Source organism: Mauremys reevesii, linkage group 23 (genome assembly GCF_016161935.1).
Source record: "Mauremys reevesii isolate NIE-2019 linkage group 23, ASM1616193v1, whole genome shotgun sequence".
NCBI classification, from domain to species: Eukaryota; Metazoa; Chordata; order Testudines; family Geoemydidae; genus Mauremys; species Mauremys reevesii.
In genome coordinates this window covers 20,487,846-20,505,762 of record NC_052645.1, presented here as the reverse complement: position 1 = coordinate 20,505,762, position 17,917 = coordinate 20,487,846, and the positions used below count along the sequence as shown (strand labels likewise).

General features: G+C 46.5%; 2 protein-coding genes across 7 annotated transcripts in view; both read right to left on the bottom strand.

Annotated features, from left to right (window-relative positions):
* Positions 1 to 1,712, bottom strand: part of LOC120389071 (protein argonaute-3) — a 61,648-nt gene extending 59,936 nt beyond the window's left edge. For 4 of the 5 annotated variants that reach the window (XR_005590747.1, XM_039511250.1, XM_039511252.1 and 1 more), the window contains exon 1: positions 1,400 to 1,712. Coding sequence is in view for 3 of the 5 variants with exons in the window: in XM_039511250.1 (XP_039367184.1) it covers positions 1,400 to 1,418 (19 nt within the window). In the remaining 2 variants the exon portion in view is untranslated. Of the gene's footprint in view, positions 1 to 631; positions 1,031 to 1,399 lie in introns of those variants that run through there. The other variant, XM_039511251.1, reaches the window with a different exon arrangement.
* Positions 1,713 to 13,175: 11,463 nt separating this feature from the next.
* LOC120389179 (protein argonaute-1) overlaps positions 13,176 to 17,917 on the bottom strand; it is a 43,675-nt gene continuing 38,933 nt past the window's right edge. For both annotated transcript variants that reach the window (XM_039511524.1, XM_039511525.1), the window contains 3 exons: positions 17,056 to 17,157; positions 15,427 to 15,626; positions 13,176 to 14,550 (listed from right to left, as the gene is read on the bottom strand). In XM_039511524.1, coding sequence (XP_039367458.1) covers positions 14,442 to 14,550; positions 15,427 to 15,626; positions 17,056 to 17,157 — 411 coding nt within the window. In that variant the 3' untranslated portion in view covers positions 13,176 to 14,441. The remainder of the gene's footprint in view (positions 14,551 to 15,426; positions 15,627 to 17,055; positions 17,158 to 17,917) is intronic.

The following is a 17,917-nucleotide window of genomic DNA, read 5'->3' as shown; positions in this document are numbered from 1 at the left end:
TTCATGGTGAGCATGGTTACACAATGAACAGAGCAGGCTACAATTAGACAAAGTTTTAAAAAAGATTCTAAAGTCCATCAGTGACACAACTGTTAATAATGTGTCTCATTTGTTTTATATAATAGATGTTAGCAAGTGCTCACTTTATCAATGACTGAGCCAAGGTAATATTTTATTGCACCCACAGAAGTTGGTAAAAGAGACAAGCTTTTAAGCTACACAGATCCCTTCCTCAATGACTATCAATTTCATAGGACAGCTTCCATTTTCATGGCAACAACATCTCAAAGACTCATCACATGCCAGTTTGCATAATATAGCAACCACTATTTGGTCTGGAATATTTCAGTTATGAAATACACCATTCTTTTTTTTACCATGTGCAGACACCACTGGAGAACAAAATATAACATTCTGCTATATTTCCTATGATTAAGGTTCTATCAACAGTACCTGCAATTATTTTAGTTTAGTAACTAGCCATCACTAAACTGAAATAATGTCAGACAAGGCTTGTCCTGATCAAATTCACACATATTAAGATTAATAAGCAAATAAACAGGAAATCATACAATTTCTTAACCAACATACACAACATTGTGTAAGCAAAACTTTGCAAAATTCCTCTCACCCAGAATGCATATTAAGCTGTTTCAGTAAAATCTTTTCCTCAACCCCAAAATCATCATGATAGAGGGGAAATAAATTCTGCGTCCAGACTGGTAAATTCTACAGGACTGCTATAATACCAGCTTCTTTTTAACTGAACAAGGTTTCTCCGGCAGTGCTGGTAAAAAGCAAAGGCTACAGATATCCCATCAGAGAGATGTCTTACTCCCCCAAGAACTTCAGCAAGGGTTTGACAGGCAGGTTCAGGTCTCACACCCCTCAGTCTCAGTGGCTGCCTGAAACAACTTCTGGAAGCTGTGCATAACAATGGTGCTGGTTACCAAGGCGAAGCCACTCCCGGGGGTCAGAGCAGAGCAATCTAGTGTTAGATTGACTCCTGAGTCCGCCCCCACTTTGGTCAGTATTTCAGGGTGGCGTCCCTGGGTCCCCAGCTCGGTGAGACACACTCCGGGGTAATTTCACAAGGCATCAGCCCGGCACCCCTTTCCTCACCCCACCCCCCGCACAGAGGCTGTGTCCCCCTAGTACTCCCCCGCCCACCCCTCAGATCTGGGTCCCTGCCTTCGATTCACGCCAGCGCCCCCGAGACACCCCCACGGCGCTTAGCCGCTGAACCGGCCTCCTCCGCCCCAGGCGCAGCGGGGCCGCTAAGGTCCCACGGCCCTTGGAAGTGCCCGCTGCCCCCCCCCAGCAGGGCTCGGAGCTCGGCTCCCCCCGGGCCGCCCTACTGCCTCAGGGCCCCCCCCCCCCGCGGCGCCCCCGCCCTCACCTGCGCTGCCGATTTCCATTCATGGAGCTGGGGGCGGCCGTTCTCAGGCTGCGGGGTCAGGATCCTGCCTCTCCCCGCAGGGCCGGGCGCTGCCCCCTCTCTCCCCGCGGCGCCGGGTCCGGCCGGCCGGCCCGGGGAGCGGGGCTGTGAGGCAGACGGCAGCTGGGCGGCCTCCCTCCCCTCAGCCGGTGCCGGCCGATCTCAGGCGGCGCGAGCTGGGAGCGGGAGCTCAGGAGCGGAAGTTGCGTGGCCGCCAGCAGCCCCGGCTCGCGCTCCCTCTCGCTCTGTGTCTGTCTCTGCCCTACCGCGCGCCGGAAGCTCCACCCACCCCGCCCGCACACACGCCGGTCGCGCTCACTTCCGGCGAACCGCTTCCGGCTCCGCCCCCGGCCGTTAATCCGTGACGCGAAGAAAGGGCGTGCCCGGAAGTGGCAAAGACAGAGGAGGGGGCGGGTGAGGTGACGCAAGGTGGGGAGGGGACCTGGCGTGACGGGGCCGGCAGTTCCGCTGGCAGGCGGTGCCCTGTAACAGCCTGGTGCCTCGGACGCCTGGGTTCCGCGGATAGCGTCCCCGGCTCTGGCCAGTCGGACGCCTGGGTTCCATTCCTGGCCCGGGGCGGGGGCAGGAGTCCGGGTGCCTGGGCTCAGTTCTCGGCCCCAGCTCAGTCACTCAGCGGCGGAGCTGTCAGGGGAGGCTGCGGCGAGTCTCCCGTAGTGTCAGAGGCACCAGCAGCCTGACCGGGGGCGGGGGCGGGGAGGAAGAGAGTCGCTGTCCGGGGAGTGACCAGACAGCAAGTGTGAAAGATCCGGACAGGGGTGGGGGGTAATAGGAGCCTCTGTAAGAAAAAGACCCCAAAATCGTGACTGTACCTATAAAATCGGGACATCTGGTCACCCTAGGCGGGGTGGGGCAGGGGGGGTTCTGAGCAGTTTGCTTTGGGGCACCCTGAGTCATTTCCGCTGAGCTGCTTTTGTACCGGTTTGTTGTTCCCACTTCCACGGAGGGGTCTTCACCAGGCTTTTTACCACTGAGGCAAGAAAACCTGCTTAGCCTGATGGTCCCAACGTGCCTGTGCCCGCTCTGCACTTCGGTTGCTCTCGGTGGCTAGTGTGACAAATTGGGGGTTCGGTCCTGTCTGTACCATTTCTGAATTTGGGTTAATTGTATCAAATGTATTAGGAAATGACTGGCATGGCAAGCCTGTATGTGTGTGGATGTCCCATGAGTTAGCAGAGTTGTCATGTCTCTGGCAGGCCAGAGACAATGGTGAATGATCAGGGCTCAGTAATTGCTGCAAATAAAGTGCTTGCGGACGATAGATTTGCTCAGTGTGGGAGAAGACACTTCCTCCATCTGTGTGAAGGAAAGTGGGGGTTTGGGGAGTAAAGGAAAATTACTGAAAGGTAGAACAAAAGCAGCAGCAGATGCCAGATGGAGTCTGTAAAGGGTCTGAGAGAGGGGAGGTGGGAGAGCTGCCCAGGGGAATGAGCTGTTTTGCCCAGGTTAAGATGAGGGAGGCAGTTTGGGGGGTGCAGAGAATCTTGCCTACCTACAGAACACAGATGATCTCCCAAGGGAATGGGAAGCTACTGAGGAATGTTGTGTTTAAGCTGTCCAGTTGTTTTGTATGATCCATACTCTCCTGTGCTTTACATGATTAAATATAAAGTAGATTGAACAAACTGTATGTGGACTGATTCACAACTATTGCATACCCCTGAGAGAGCTAAACTGTAACCAGAAGCTTCACACCTGTTGCATGGAGTTTTGGCAGAGGAGTTGTGTGTAAATACACGGGAGTGTGAAGGGTCAGGTTGGGCCCAGAGAGTCCAGGTAGCTGGGTGCCAGATCTGCACCATGCATGTGTCTAGGGCCCCTGAGATTGGGATAGTGGCTGGACTCCATTCAGACTCCAGGAGCTTGAAACACCCTGGGGATCCATAGCACATAGGCTTTGTCTACACTGGCAACTGGACGATAAAGCTTTTGTCTTTCAGAGGTGTTTTAAAAAAATCACACCTCGAAAGAAAAGTTATGCCAACAGTAAACAAAACACAGGAGCATTGACAAAGCAAATACAGCTTGTTGGGGTGGAAGCTCTCTCCTGCCGACAAACAGTGGCTACACTGCACGCCTTTTAGTCATGGCACGGCTGTAGCAACACAACTGTGTCGCTAAAAGCTGTGTGCTGTAGACATGGTCTTTAGATTCTCTCTCCTTGCAGCAGTCTTAGTGGGAAGAGGTGCTTACTAGGATCTGTTGACAGCTAGTACTAGTGCAGTTGCACCACAGCTTGTAAACAGAACATGATGACTCAAAACCAGAAGGAGAGAGTTTAAATAGAAAATAACAAGGGGGGGGGAGAGAAAGAGTGGTGTGGAGCTAAATTAACTGGTTAAGGCAAGTGAGACAGTACTAACCCACAAGAGACAACGTTTAGGCGAAGTGAATTTATTCCACCCCCTTAGTTTATTGTACAGCACTTCCACTGCTGGTCCTGTTTAAACGAAGTGAAGGAATTTTAAAAACACCTTCACCTTTTATTTCTTCTTTGCATTTGTCTCAGCTTAATCTATGAAAATTAAAGTCAGTTTCACTTTTGCTTGGGTTCCCTTTCCGGTTTTCAGTGCTGTACCATTAGAGATGCAGTGCTTCTGTGTTTTTAAAATAGCTGTCTTGTCTCTTAAGATGTGGACACATTTATATTGGTCTTTATTTTTTCCACATTTAAATTTTGGCATAAAGTAAACTGTGTGCCTTTAAATCATTGGCAAAACCAAGAGGAAGTAACCTGAATTTTTCCAGAATATACATAAAATGCATCAGCATCTGAAGGTGTCTGTCTTTAAAGGGTGGATGAAGTGATGCCTATGTGCAGTTTATAGTCCAGATTATTAATGTTGGAAGCTGGCAGGATGAAATGTACTAAGAGACATGTTATTCCCTTAGTAGGTGTGTAGAGTGTTCCTGCAATAAATCCTCAGGAGTAACATTTTTTTTCCTCTTTTCTTTTAAAAACAAACCAATCCACAATGGGAAATGGATATGCACTTATCAACATTTGCATGGCTCTGGCTCCCCCTGACAACCAGCATGAATTACTTGTAAGGATCACACTTGAATGGTGGGAAAATAATGCTTGTGGAATAAAACTTTTGGAAAAGAAAGTAGGGGTAGAAGCAGAAGAGGGTTCAGCTGAGACTCTCATATATGGTGCATGCTGCAGAAAAAAAGTCTGCAGCCATTTTTGTGTTCCCCTCATCTGCACTGTGTTGCCATCTCTTCCTGCTTTAATTAACAATGCCCAATGCTTGCTGCTAGCCCCAGCTGATACTAGTGCAGTGTTTGACTCTAGCTGCCCAGTTTTTTTCAGTGATTTAGGACAGGATGATTTCCTCCCAAGAGCATAGCAAGTTTCTGAAAATGTCTTTATATGCACAGAAGCCAACTGCTGTTCTTGGAATTAAAGCTGGTGCTCACGGCACTGCCAATGCTGGAAGGTGGGGGGAATACACTTTCTGCCATGCTAAACACATTGAAAGCTATAGCCAGGGCAATGTATATTAAGCAGCAGGCTGACAGTGATATTAATACCCTGATTTTACATTGATAATTTGTAGAGAAGCTGTTAGGAATAAAGAACTGGATCACATACCAAAAATAACATGGATAAAGGCCTTGTGGCTTTGAATAGGGTGAGAGGAGGAGGTGAAACCTATATCATCATGAAAACAGGCCCACATAAATGACACCAGTAAGGGGGGAAATTCCCAAATGTCTGAACGAAACCCTCCCTCTACTTAAAAACATGCCAAAATGTTTTCTGACACAGGCAGCCCAGTATCAGAGCAGGACATAATGTTCCTGGAGCAGGGTAAACCACAGCTGCTTGCGGTTTATGATAAACTTCCAGCCCAAGGCAGATTAAAGTGGGATTCTAACGAAATGCTGTTCTGTCTCACAACTGAAAAGCAGTGGTGACTTCTGTCCTCTTATTGACCTCAACGTTAAGGTTTTCACATCTGCATCCAAAAGCCAATGCATAAGTAACCTTGTTTAACACTTAAATAGAAGTGCTACTTTGCAAATAGTTGAAGCCAACTTCTGCTGTTATCCCAGCTCCCCATTGCTATATCACTGCTCCAAGGGCTCCAGAGCCAGAGATTTACAGCAGTGGAGGCACGTGGCACACACCTGTACACACAAAATGCTTGCGTTGGAGCTTAAAGAGTTGCCAAAGCTGCTATAATTGTAATTGGGTAAACAAGGCTCACACCCACTGCATGCTGCACCAAATTGCTCTGCACTTCTGCAGCAACAGCACAGATAGCACTGACATTTTAGTTGAGCCTGGCAAAAACCCACAAATACCCCTAGTATTCCTCCACTGCCCTCCCTGCTTAAGGCTCTGTACTCAAATCCGTATGCTAACTCACTTCTGAAACTAAGCATATATATATATATATATATATATAATGGGTGAAATCTCAGTGCTTATGGCAGAAGAGTGGACGAGGAACTACTGGGAAAGCAGATGTACCCAGTGAAACTGCAATGGTGCAGGGAGTGTTGTGTGTGGATGCAGTGGACTTGGTACAGCTCAAACAGGATGGCTAGTATGGACTCTGCACAATGGCTAGTCACAATACAATTCTCTAGTGTAGACAAGGCTAAGATACCAAGCACCTCTGCCAGCCCATTGGGTTTTTACTACCACAGATACCCAATGGGGAGCATACCTACAGCTAAGGGCCTTTGAACAAGCTTGCCGGGGGCATCAGTTGTAGAAATGAAGGAGTAACAGTCATTGTGGCATGCAGGAAGCAGAGACAAAGCAACAAGTTGAGGAACAGGAAAGGTTTTGTGGAGGCGTAATGCCAGTGCTGGAAGAGACGCCAAGCCTAAGAGGAACTGAGTCAGAGGGAAGAGCAGGGGCAGTCAAGTTCAGAGAGCAAGAGAGACGCTGACTCCCCCACAACAGTAGACAGAGAGAACCACTCCACGCAGTAGTGCAGTTTAGAGAATGATCTTTGTTTCCTGGACCCTAGTCTATAACATGGGTCTGGATTAAAAAAGGTTATACCCCTGCCACGTGGCCATCAGTAGCCATAGCCTCCAGTAGCTGCTATTACTACAATGCTTACAAGATGTCCCCTAAAACTGAATATTTTGACTATGCCATAAGCTTACACTGGCTCCTTCATCCATTTTAAGCAAATCCCTGAATTGTGCTACAAGCTTGGCCTAGACCAAAGAACTTGAGTGACGAAGATGGTCTTTAGATATTCACAACACAACCTTAATGCTGACATTTGGGTTATCTTCATATTGTTCCAATTGTGCAAGACTCCTGAGAGGCTGGGGAATCAGTTTGACAAGGATAAAGGTTAGTCCCTTTGACACTGTTTTTAATATCCAACCTGCAAGATTTTCCAAAGCCTGCCACGACTTCAGGCTCACCATAAGCCTAAAAAAAGACAATGTGCCAACACATGGTGGAGAATGCTTCTTCAAAGATCAACAACTTGAAGCAGAGAACGAGTTTGCAATCCCACGGTCCACTAGTGCAGTCAGCCTCTCACTTGAAATGGAACTCAACAGCCGCATTGGAAAAGCCGCCACTACTGTATCTAGACTGAGCAAGAGGGTCTGGCAAAACAACAAACTGACAGAACACACAAAGATCTGCGTGTATCGTGCATGTGTTATCAGCACACTTTTGTACGGGAGCAAGGCATGGACTTTATATTCATTCTCATCAGAAAGAGGTTCAACAGCTTTCATGTGTGGTGCCTTTGTCGAAACTTTGGAATCTCCTGGAGGAACAGTGTCACCAACACTGAGAATTAGCAGCATTTATCCTCTCCTTGGAAAGCTATTCACTGTAGGAAAACTGCTGTACAATATTATTGAGGTAAGTCTCGTTCTAGGTCTGACCAGCTCTGCACCTCTCAGCTGCTTTTTGGAAACAGGGTCACATTTCCTAATTTTAATTGAGGGGGTGCCCATTTCCAACAGGGCTTTTCAGTTGAGCACTGCTCTGCCTGGCAAGCCTGGGTGAGTAGAGCTCCTAGGGAAGACAGTTACAGCATGGAAGAATGTCTCAAACACTAGGAGTGGAGCTTCAGGGGGTAGCTCTCAGAGAACACGAGTTACAGAATCTAGACTTTGCCCATGGTACTAAGGATGTCAACTGCCCCCACTGGAGCTGGTTGGATCAAGTTTGTGCTTCCAAGAATTACATGGTAAAATGACTCAAAAACTGGAAACTAAAAGCAAACATTCTCTTTCCCTAACAGAAGTCCTGAGAGGAGTCTGTTCTCCCCTCAGTTTAAGAGTAACTCTTATCACTAACAAGCCCGTCGGGTACATTCAGTTGAGGAAGAACAGGCCTTGCCACCTGCACATATTTTAAAGTCATGCAAGCACTTGAGTTTCTGCAGTTTACATGAATACTGTCACCACAACCAGGGGTGTTTCTCTAAGGAGACCATTTGTAACACAAGGTTGCAGCTTTTTTCTAAAGTTAATTTCCATCCACCTGACAAAGGACACAAGCTGAAGCTGAATTTTATTCTTTATCCACTTCAGCATAAGAGGTGGCTTTTTTTCAGAAGTAGGCACAATTCTGAACGCAGAGTTTAGATTTTAATAGTTAGGATCATCCTGACCAAAATACATTTTGTTCCTTTATGAAAGGGAAAGTACTAATGGCCAAAAAACAGGTTACATTTAATAACAGTATTTTACAAATTCCCTTTGTAATAAGTAACAATTAAACACTTCTCTTGAGCTTGAGGATTCCATTAATACCTAATATAGTTCCACATTCCAATATATTTAATTTGGCTGACCACGGGCATCCCACTCAATAAACGCTTGCTAAGAGCAGTGTGTATTAGCACCAAGGTGGCCTACCAGCATCTTCACTATCAACCCATAATTCAGAAGCTCCCAACCCCTGAAAATTCACTCCACACTAAACCTTGGAATATCCCAAGTTTAATATATAGCCCAGACCTTTAATCTCACTGCTGGTTAGTTGAGAAGACAAACCAGGGTTTTAAGGATTAAGAATAGCAGATGCTAACTACCACTTGGAAACTGGCATGCGTCCGGTCCATTTTTTCAGTACTTTAGACCCATTCATCTAAACAGGACCCACTCCTGCAAACCTTACTCTCATGAAGAGTCTCTTTGAAATTGCAGGATAAAGCCCTACTTTGGATTATGGTTTAGTAAAATAGATACAGCACAAGGAAGTAGCAGGACAAAGATTCGTAGGAGTACTGCAGAGGCATCCACTCCAAAATACACTGTCAAGCAACTGTTCCCTGTGCTACGGCTTGACAGTTAGCAAGTAACTGCTTGTGTGGTTATTAGCAATCAATCAACACCTTAGTTTAGAAAGGGCCTTACGTTATTCAATAAATCACAATTATAGTTCACCCACTAAATTCAGTGTTAAAAGTTATGTCAATACATAGAGACAGGGCAAACCACAACTAGCACCAAGCGCCTCATTAAGAGAGAAACTACCTTTCACAGACCCCAGGCACTAAGGTGCATTGCTCTTGGCTGCTGCGGGGATTAAGTCATTCATAAAGAATCCTGAAGATGGAAAGTGCTAAATATTATGAGGTATCAGAGGGGGAGCCATGTTAGTCTGGATCTGTAAAAAGCGACAAAGAGCCCTGTGGCACCTTATAGACTAACAGACGTATTGGAGCATGAGCTTTCGTGGGTGAATTCTCACTTGTCAGACACATGTATTATAAAATGGCACAAATCTAGAGAATGAGATTACACATAGAAACGCAAATGAAGCCTGAAATCAGTCGTTTACGCATCTTGAAGCCAGTGATGTGGGATAAGAAATCTAGTATATGGAATGCAGTGCCACTAATTTCTGGCTTAGCTGCATACTTAAATTGGAGGTCTCCCCTTTACCAAAACCTTGTTTGCCCAGGGAAGATCTATGGCCCTGTTCTAGCTGGCTGGATAAAGAGGTTTCACTGTACACTTGACCAACTGTGCTGTTCTGGAATTTACAAGAAATAAAAAAAAAATCCTGTGGGAAGATGTAAATTACACAAATGGAAGGGAACTCCTGAGCCAAGGACCAAATATATTCAAACTAATATTTAAATATTATGGCTTTCCCAAGTTGGGTTTTGTAATTAAAGTCATAACAAAAATCCACAGAACATATATTTGCCTGTATATTACCTGTCTGGAAACCATTAACATCAATTGATATTGGGATCACAAGCCAAATAATTCTGGAACAAGTTACCTTTCCAGTGACGTACACTGCTGTTTGATGTCTAATCAACTAGGAGTTCAAGTCTAACTGGAGTCAGCATTGCCACAGAGAGAGGACACTTTTATTAATAAACTTGGATTAGCTACCACAGTCCAGGAAATTTTAAGAGAACTATTTGCATTATTTTCCTCTCATGAAATTAAAACAGGCTGGAAACCAAGGAGACTTGGGACCCCTGGAGTATTTGATGCAATCCAAGTACAGCTGAGTATTTTTGTTTGTACCTGAGCCCTTCTCGATTATGCTTTTACCACTTTGTACATGTGGTTTTCCCCAGGGGGTTCTCCCTGGCTTTCACTCAGAAGTGCCACCCCAACATAACAACATTGCTTTTATTTATTAGGTCTTCTGCCAACAGTTACAGAATCAGACACTGGGGATTGCACAGTTAAAATTGCAAGCATAAATCAGAGCCAAGGCAAAAAATCCACAGAAGCAATAAAACAATATAAATACAGTGTTCTGGAACTCTTTAATTCATTTTTTTAATAAAGAGGTGGTTATGTATTTTCTTTTGGCCTAATCCAAGGATATCATTACTCTTTACCAATCTTAATTCCCCTCATACAAAAATTGATATTCAACCTTTAAAATATAAGCCATTATTTTCTTTACAAAATAAGTTGTGCTGCTGCTTGTTTTTTTTTAATAAGTACTGTACATCAACTGTTCATATCTATTTAACAAATGGACCATACAAAGTTCAATCTAAAGCAAACACACCAACACAAGGAAAAGAAAAAAAACAAAGCAAATCGAGTGTCTTGTGAACATCTATGTACAGTTCAACAATTGCTTGAATAAGGAGGTACAAAAGGGGTTAGAAATTGAACACAAAAGCACTGGCGTCCCCTACAGTTTTCTTTCACAGATAGTTTGAAGTGCAAATCACAAGCACAAGATATGTATTTCACTTTTTTATTGCTGTTCTGCTGTCTCACTCCCCCCCCCAAAAAAGAATTAACCCATTCTTCTATTTGCACTAATTTTCCAAAAAGAAAACGTTCCATTTTTGCAGTGAGCTTATAAAGGTTCAAGCTTTTCAATACTAAGTATCAGAGCATCTCAGACTTGCAAATATCAGAACACCCTCTCTGTCCTCCTCCAAGTTCTTCTGAGGTATGTTCTGCCCTCAGACACCCCTCGTTCAGATATAAGCATAATGTAAACAAGCTCATAAAACGGCTGACAGTTACATTGAAGTTATTCTGTCTCCCACAGAACTGCAAGCACTTGGCAGTTTCCAGTTGTACAAGGGACGTGTGCATATTCAGAAAGTCACAGGAGCTGTTTGAGTTGCTTACATGGGATTTGTACCTAACTCTAAATGGTGATATGTATATGGGTTAACACCTATCTGCTCTGGGCAGTAAAACACACAGCACCCCAACATGCAGTTAGTTCTTCATACTTCAGACAACAAAAGGGTAGAAATACAGAATACTGAAGCCATGTTAAAGGTACAGTGCATAATCCAATATACATAACATGCGGGTAAATCTAACCCATTGAAATGTCTTGGAAATGGAAACATGGTTCAGAGGGCACAGCAACTACAAAATTTATTTCTTTTTATTGGTTTAAAATCCAACATGCATGGGGTGAGATAAGGGCAGAACATGATCTGCAAAGTTTTCAGTGGAGCACTTCACGAGCCATGAAGCTTTTGTGTAGTTATAAAAGTTGTTAAAACCAGGTCCTACGTCGGTGTGTCTTCACTCACAGTTCTCTACGAACAGCCCCCTTACAAATGAGTGCAAAGCTTAAGGTCCATTTTACATTTCAAGTCTTAGTTAAAAAATGTTACAGAGCAACAGGCTGTTTGTGCCTGTAAATGCCCACACACTGATTTCAAATGGTTAAAAATGGCATGTGCTATGCCACAGCTACTAAGCATTCCAGACCCAACTAAAACATTAACAAAAAATAAAACTAGAAACCAAAAACCTTTGACCTTACAACAGCAGCAAGGTACGTTCACTTGTAATGCTGGTGAATGAACTGAGTTTCAAAGAGAACCTCAACCTAAGCACAGATGTGCAGAACATGTGGAAAGACACAACGTGTGACCTAAACTCAAATCCAATTTTTATCCTTAATTAGGAGCTTACTACTACAAGATTGGGGGGGTTTATCCCCTCTGGGATCATCCTTTCAGATAATACCAAGTGGAGTTCTGGGAATGGAGTTGAGAGGTGCTGACTGTGTGTCACTATGCAGGCACTTCTATAAAGGAATGTAGGCTTCTCACTTAGTGGTGATGCATTCCCTACTCTCTAGACCCCCCCAGAGAGTTGGGTATTCGACCAACCATGACCACCACCTGGGCTCCCGCCTCTGCCCATGCAGATGTACAGCAGTGGAGTTCAATACAAGATGGAAAGGAGACTATGATCCAAACATTGTAGTCTTGACAAGTACAACTGTTCTAGATTTAGGTTCTTCACACCATGTGGCACTGGTGAGCTCAAGAGTTAGTTTGCATAGCAGACTGATCTTTTAATTCTTAACAAACATGGTACCCAATTGGGGGGGGAGGAGATACAAATAATTTATTGTATTAGAATAGAGCGTGATGGTCAACATGATCTAAATTGATTTTATGAACTACTAGCAAGGCAAGTTGAAATATCAGAAGGTATGAAACAAAATGTGTTTCTAGTAATGGATATTGGTGGAGTACAATGTTTGCTAGGCTTTTAAAACTGGTTCGCTTTGGCAGTAAAATCGCTCCTCTTGTCAGTCCAGTAACTGGCTGGACAAAGCGTTCCTTCTCCTGAAGAAAATTTGTGGTGCATGATTAAATATTAAACTGGGATAACCTGCCCACTTACTGTAATTAATGAGTAGCTACCGCAGCTTTCCATGCAGAAGGGTCATTCCATACAGCAAAATGAGTTTAAAATACCATCAGCGTGTTACTGGGGGAGAGGTGGGGGGGGGGAGAAGACCACACTTTTTTCTTATTATGACACAAATCAGTAGGAAATTCCCTGTGACAGTAAAATTCATTTCATTCTTCACAATGATGAACAATCTGGCAGCATTTCAGATTTTAAAATCCCCGTGCATGAAACCAGTAACATCTGTGGTACAAAGAGCAGCAATACCTAGCAGCGAAACTACCACAACAGTTTGAACATGCTGGAGTTGGACAGGTAGTAACTTAGAAAGCACACAGCCCATAAAGACGTAATGGATATACATGACACATGGGAGATACACTAGAACAGGGGTCGGCAACCTTTCAGAGGTGCTGTGCCGAGTCTTCATTTATTCATTCTGATTTAAGGTTTCGCGTGCCAGTCATACATTTTAACGTTTTTAGAAGGTCTCTTTCTATAAGTCTACAATACATAACTGAACTATTGTTGTATGTAAAGTAAATAAGGTTTTAAAAATGTTTAAGAAGCTTAATTTAAAATTAAATTAAAATGCAGAGCCCCCCAGACTAGTGGCCAGGACCCAGGCAGTGTGAGTGCCGCTGAAAATCAGCTCGTGTGCCGCCTTCGGCACCCGTGCCATAGGTTGCCTACCCCTGCACTAGAACATAAAGGAATACCCCACAGCTCCATGGACTGCAGTTAGTAATACACTCATTGGACAGGAAATACTATCAATCTCTGGCATGAACATACAAAGTCTCAGGAAGTGCAGTGATGTAAACTCTGACAATGTTAATGACTTGTGAATTTTGGCAACAGACTTCATATCATATAAAAATAATGCTTAGTAAAAAAAATCCCGATGTGTCCATCATTATAGAAATTCAGGAAAAAAAACCACTAATCTGGAGATTTCTGTCCTCATGGGATGAATGCCCCCATTTGTCAGAAATGCAGTTTTAAATAACAAAGTAGTACACTGGAAACAAAAACGGGTCAGCAGCTATTCAACTTGTCCTATATGAAAGTGCACGTCTTTCAATGGAGTTTAACCATTGTGAGGTTGCGATCTAACACCAACTGTAACTTTATGAATATAAAATCAACTCCTTTGGATGGAAATATGGACCACCACCAAGACAAGAGTCCTATATTTTTTCCTTACAAGATAAAAACGTTGAAATTTTGCAGCATCGTAGTAAGGCACTCACCCAAGGAAAAGTCTGTGACTGTTGCTTCAAATGGAAGCAGCTAACTAGCTTTTACCATAAGGAAGACAGATTTCATCAGTTCGGAGCTAAGTGCTAGGGTGCCTTACGTTACATGGGGGGCAAAGGTTAGTGTTAGAATTTTTCTATAAACTAGTTTTTTTCCTTAACCCATTAAAGCATCTTGTATCCTAAAATATTAGTTTATAAATCTAGTCTTCTGTTTAAGGCTCTAAAAATCCCCCCACCCCACCCCCAAAATACCAACCAGCATCTGTTTGGCAATGGAGGACCAATTCCTTTGTTTTGCAGTCAGAAGTCTATAGTGTATTGCATTTTAAAATGAAAACCTGCTTCTGTTTCCGTTTTATCCCTTCTTTAAACACCTTCCCTGGTTTGGTCAGGTGAAGATTTGCAAAACCAGAAAAATAATCAGTCTCTTCCCATACTCCGAAGGGGTCTGGTCTCTCTCCTTCCGCACGTGGTGTTGGTCTCCTGCCTCAAGCGACGCTGCCTGCCCTGCAGTGATTCTCATTGGAACAAACAAGGTGTCTCAAGGCTTCCTTTTTTGTATGGCTCCTACAAATCTGAAAGCTTTGAGTGAGGTAAGAAAAGTTAGGCTTTCAAGCAAAGTACATGGTACGTAAAGTGTCCTGATGAACTTGCACAGCCTTTGCCAGGGCCTGCGGGTCTCTGCCGTTGCTCTGTCCAGATATATGGCTGCCCTCTCCGCTGAAAGTGCAAAACACACAATTGGATCATTTAGCGTCGAGAGCACGTCAATGATCAGGGCCCAGTGCACTAGGTGCTATAGAGGGCTCAGAGTGTCAGCAGCTATAGCGAGCGGTAGGCTGGGGAGCCCAAGGTAACTCAGGCGGCTAAGATCAGCGTCAAGCAGTGGTCACAGCTCACCAGCTGCGTATCAATAGTTGTAGAGTCCCAGATCCCCAGTCGTGCATCGCCATGCAGGAGAACTCGAGATTTCCTACCCCACAGTGGAAAGGGCTGGACTGTCCCTGGGGTCAGGCCCAGGAACGTGCTCTTCAGCCCATTTACACTGGGTAGAAGGGCCAAAGCGGCAAAGGAGCTAAAAGTTCTGGCTCCAGCTCGGGGAGGGATTCCCCAGCACAGGGACCTGCCTTCTGAGAACCCCTCAACAAGCCCCTCTGTAGGGTCTGTCAAGGGGTGGCCCCACCGCATGCAGCACGGAGGCCCCCAGGCAGAGCAGGAAGGCTGACGTAGCTCAGCCAGGCCCCCAGGGCTGTCTCGATTCAGCTGGCAGCCACTCCATCTCTCAGAGCAGCTCAGGATCAGCATGGCACAAAGGAAGACAAAGCCATTTTAGCATCCCCTGTCCTGGGGCTGAGAGCTCTGTGCCCCCTAGGTCTGCTGCAGAGCAAAACCAGCACTGCCCCAGCCTACACGTGCTGAGACCCAAAGACCAGCTGGCTGCCTGTCCTAGCGCGGACCTGAACGAATGACCCCTGGACTCTTCTCTGGCCCCTCCCCACACTGCCTACCTGGAGGGCTCCTCTAGAGGCCATCTGGCAGATGGCTACGGTGGTGCCATACAGCCCGTGAGCGTCTCTGTGCAGCGGCACCACTCACCTGTCATGCTCTTTGTCCACGAGGTGGTATCGCGCCCTGAACGCCACCAATCTGGCATAATATGCTGGTGCTGGGATGGAGACTGAGCGGGTGCAGCGCACGTAGGTGTGGCAGAGCTGGTACGTAAGGATCTGCAGCTCATCTGCTGTAAACCGGTTGTCGTCCCAGAGGACATAGTAATGGGAAGGTCTGCTCGTACCCTGGGAAGGAGGAGAGGGGGAGGAGTTGGCGTTGCCGTCTGAGCGCGTCATGTGATCAGAACCAGAGGTGGGCGGCTGAAAGGAAGTACACGTGCCCTCCCACCCATCTGATCTAACTGGGAACCTGGCCAAAAGTCTGAGCAGGAGAGACAGATCCAAAGGCTGCACTGAAAGATGCTTTTTGCATGGGAACAAGCTGCAGAGCTGACAAAACAGCTGGGGAAACAGATGCCCCAGTGTCAGCTCTCTCTTTACAGGCCTGGCAGAGCTTCTTTAGCAAGATTCCACACAGAAGAGAACGTCACGCAGTCTAGGCGTTAGATCAGCCAAGGGGAGTTGGGGCGCCTGTGTTCTATCCCTGAGACTGCCGGTGTCCGGAACAAGGCAGCTTGACGATCGGTGGGTGAATGAAGCTAAATGCGAAGCACTAACTGCAGCTGGCCAGCCCATCCGCTCCCCCCACCCCCACAGAGCCAGTGCATCTAGGGCAAGTCATTGCGGTGGTGCCCAGGCTGGAATAACTCCTGACCCTTCGCAATGGAAGCTGTATCCTAGTGTATTTGGCCAGTGACTCCCTCCTGTCCTTGGAGTGCGAGAAAGGAAGCCAAAAAGCCTCCTGCGTGGAAGCAGCTGTAAGCACCGGCGGAGTTACTGCAGCCTGCAGCACTCTCAGCTGCCAATGCAACAACATCAGAATATTCATGGCCCCTTAAAACCAGCTGCAGAGCAGACTCCCTCTGCTTCAGCGGCTGCTGGACTGGCATTTCCCCTGCCCAGACTCCATGCAAGGACGGGTTTCCAGGTCCTTCCTGACAATCAGGAGCATCAGTGGGAAGTCAGAGCCAGAGAACCCAAGTGAGCCTGGGAAGCACAGAAACCTAGCTGAGGCGTTTTCAGCAGAGCTGGCACTTTGGGCTGACTGTTTCCCAGGACATCCTAGGAAGAGGAGAACTAGAAGCTGCAGGTTGCTGCAAACCAGCTGCTACACAGTATTCTGCTCCTGGATAAACTGAAATCCCAAAGGCCAAGAACGACAGAGCTGAGCAGTTAAGAACGGAGTACCCTTTGCTGCCCAGGACAGGTAGCCTCTATGGACAGAAATATTAAGCAAGTCTCCCCTAAGATGGGCAAGGACCTCCTCCCCTCTGCAGAAATATCCCACAGCAACCCTGCTCAGCAACTGGGGAGAGAACAGAACACCCCTCCACACACACTGCATCCAGTTGAAGCCCCAAGGGCAGAGACCAACAGATTTCTCCCCACTGGAATCTGGCCAGGGCCCTAGCGTGGGAAAGGGAGGTTGGGATCTTTAATGAGGACTGGACAAGGCAGAGAGACTGTAGCTGATCTGCTACAGGTGCTGGGCAGTCAGCAAACAACCTCTCAGGCCCTGAGAGAAGGAAGCCCCAGATGGCTTGGGACGCGGTACCTGAATGCCTGCATGACTGCACAGGTAGAAGTCAAACTCGAACGGGTGGGTGATGTTCGTATCCACAGTTGTTCCAGCCGGGATGTTCCCGCTCTTGCCAATCTGCAGAGATTGAACCGAGACCCAAGCACTGTATCCTCTGGTTACCTGCAGCGGCATAGCCCCGGGTCTGTCCCATACACCCCGCCCCCTCCGGGTCTGTCACAGATTTATACTCCCCTGAGCCCCATGCACAAAGTTAAACAACTTCATGCCTGGCAGGGTCCCAGTGTGACCACTCGTCTCAGCGAGAGCCGGGGACCATTGCTCTCCATGAGTCCACAATGGCAGGTTTCTTCCATAGCAGCTCCACCCTGTAGGGGTCCTTGGCACACTCCCATTGCCCAGTTACAAAACAGGGCTCTGCAGTGCCCCTGACAGGGGCCTCCTGAGTCCCCCCAGGTGGGAAATGGCAGGAAATCAGGCCCTCTGCACAGGGAGCAGTGAGGGTGGCAGGCTTGCTAGTGCTCCATGCACACATGACACCGGAGGACAGTGCAAGGGGTGACAAGATGGAAGCAGAGGGGGAAAGAAGCGCCCCAGCGTTTGCACTTTCCTACTGCAGAAATGGATTTCCAGTGGCCAAAACTTCTAGGGGCTCCGCAGAGAGTTTCAATCGCCCCATCCCCAGGCACCTCTGTCATGCACCCACACTCCTTCCTATGCCAAGGTCAACAAAAGCCTTTCCCATATCTTCCCTCAGATGGGCCACGGCCAGCTCGGGCTTGGCTCCAAATGTGGGTTTCACTTAGGAACCCTAATTTTTTTAAATTAACCTCTTCCCTCTGTACCCCCTCTCCTCCCATCGTTCAGAACCCCATCA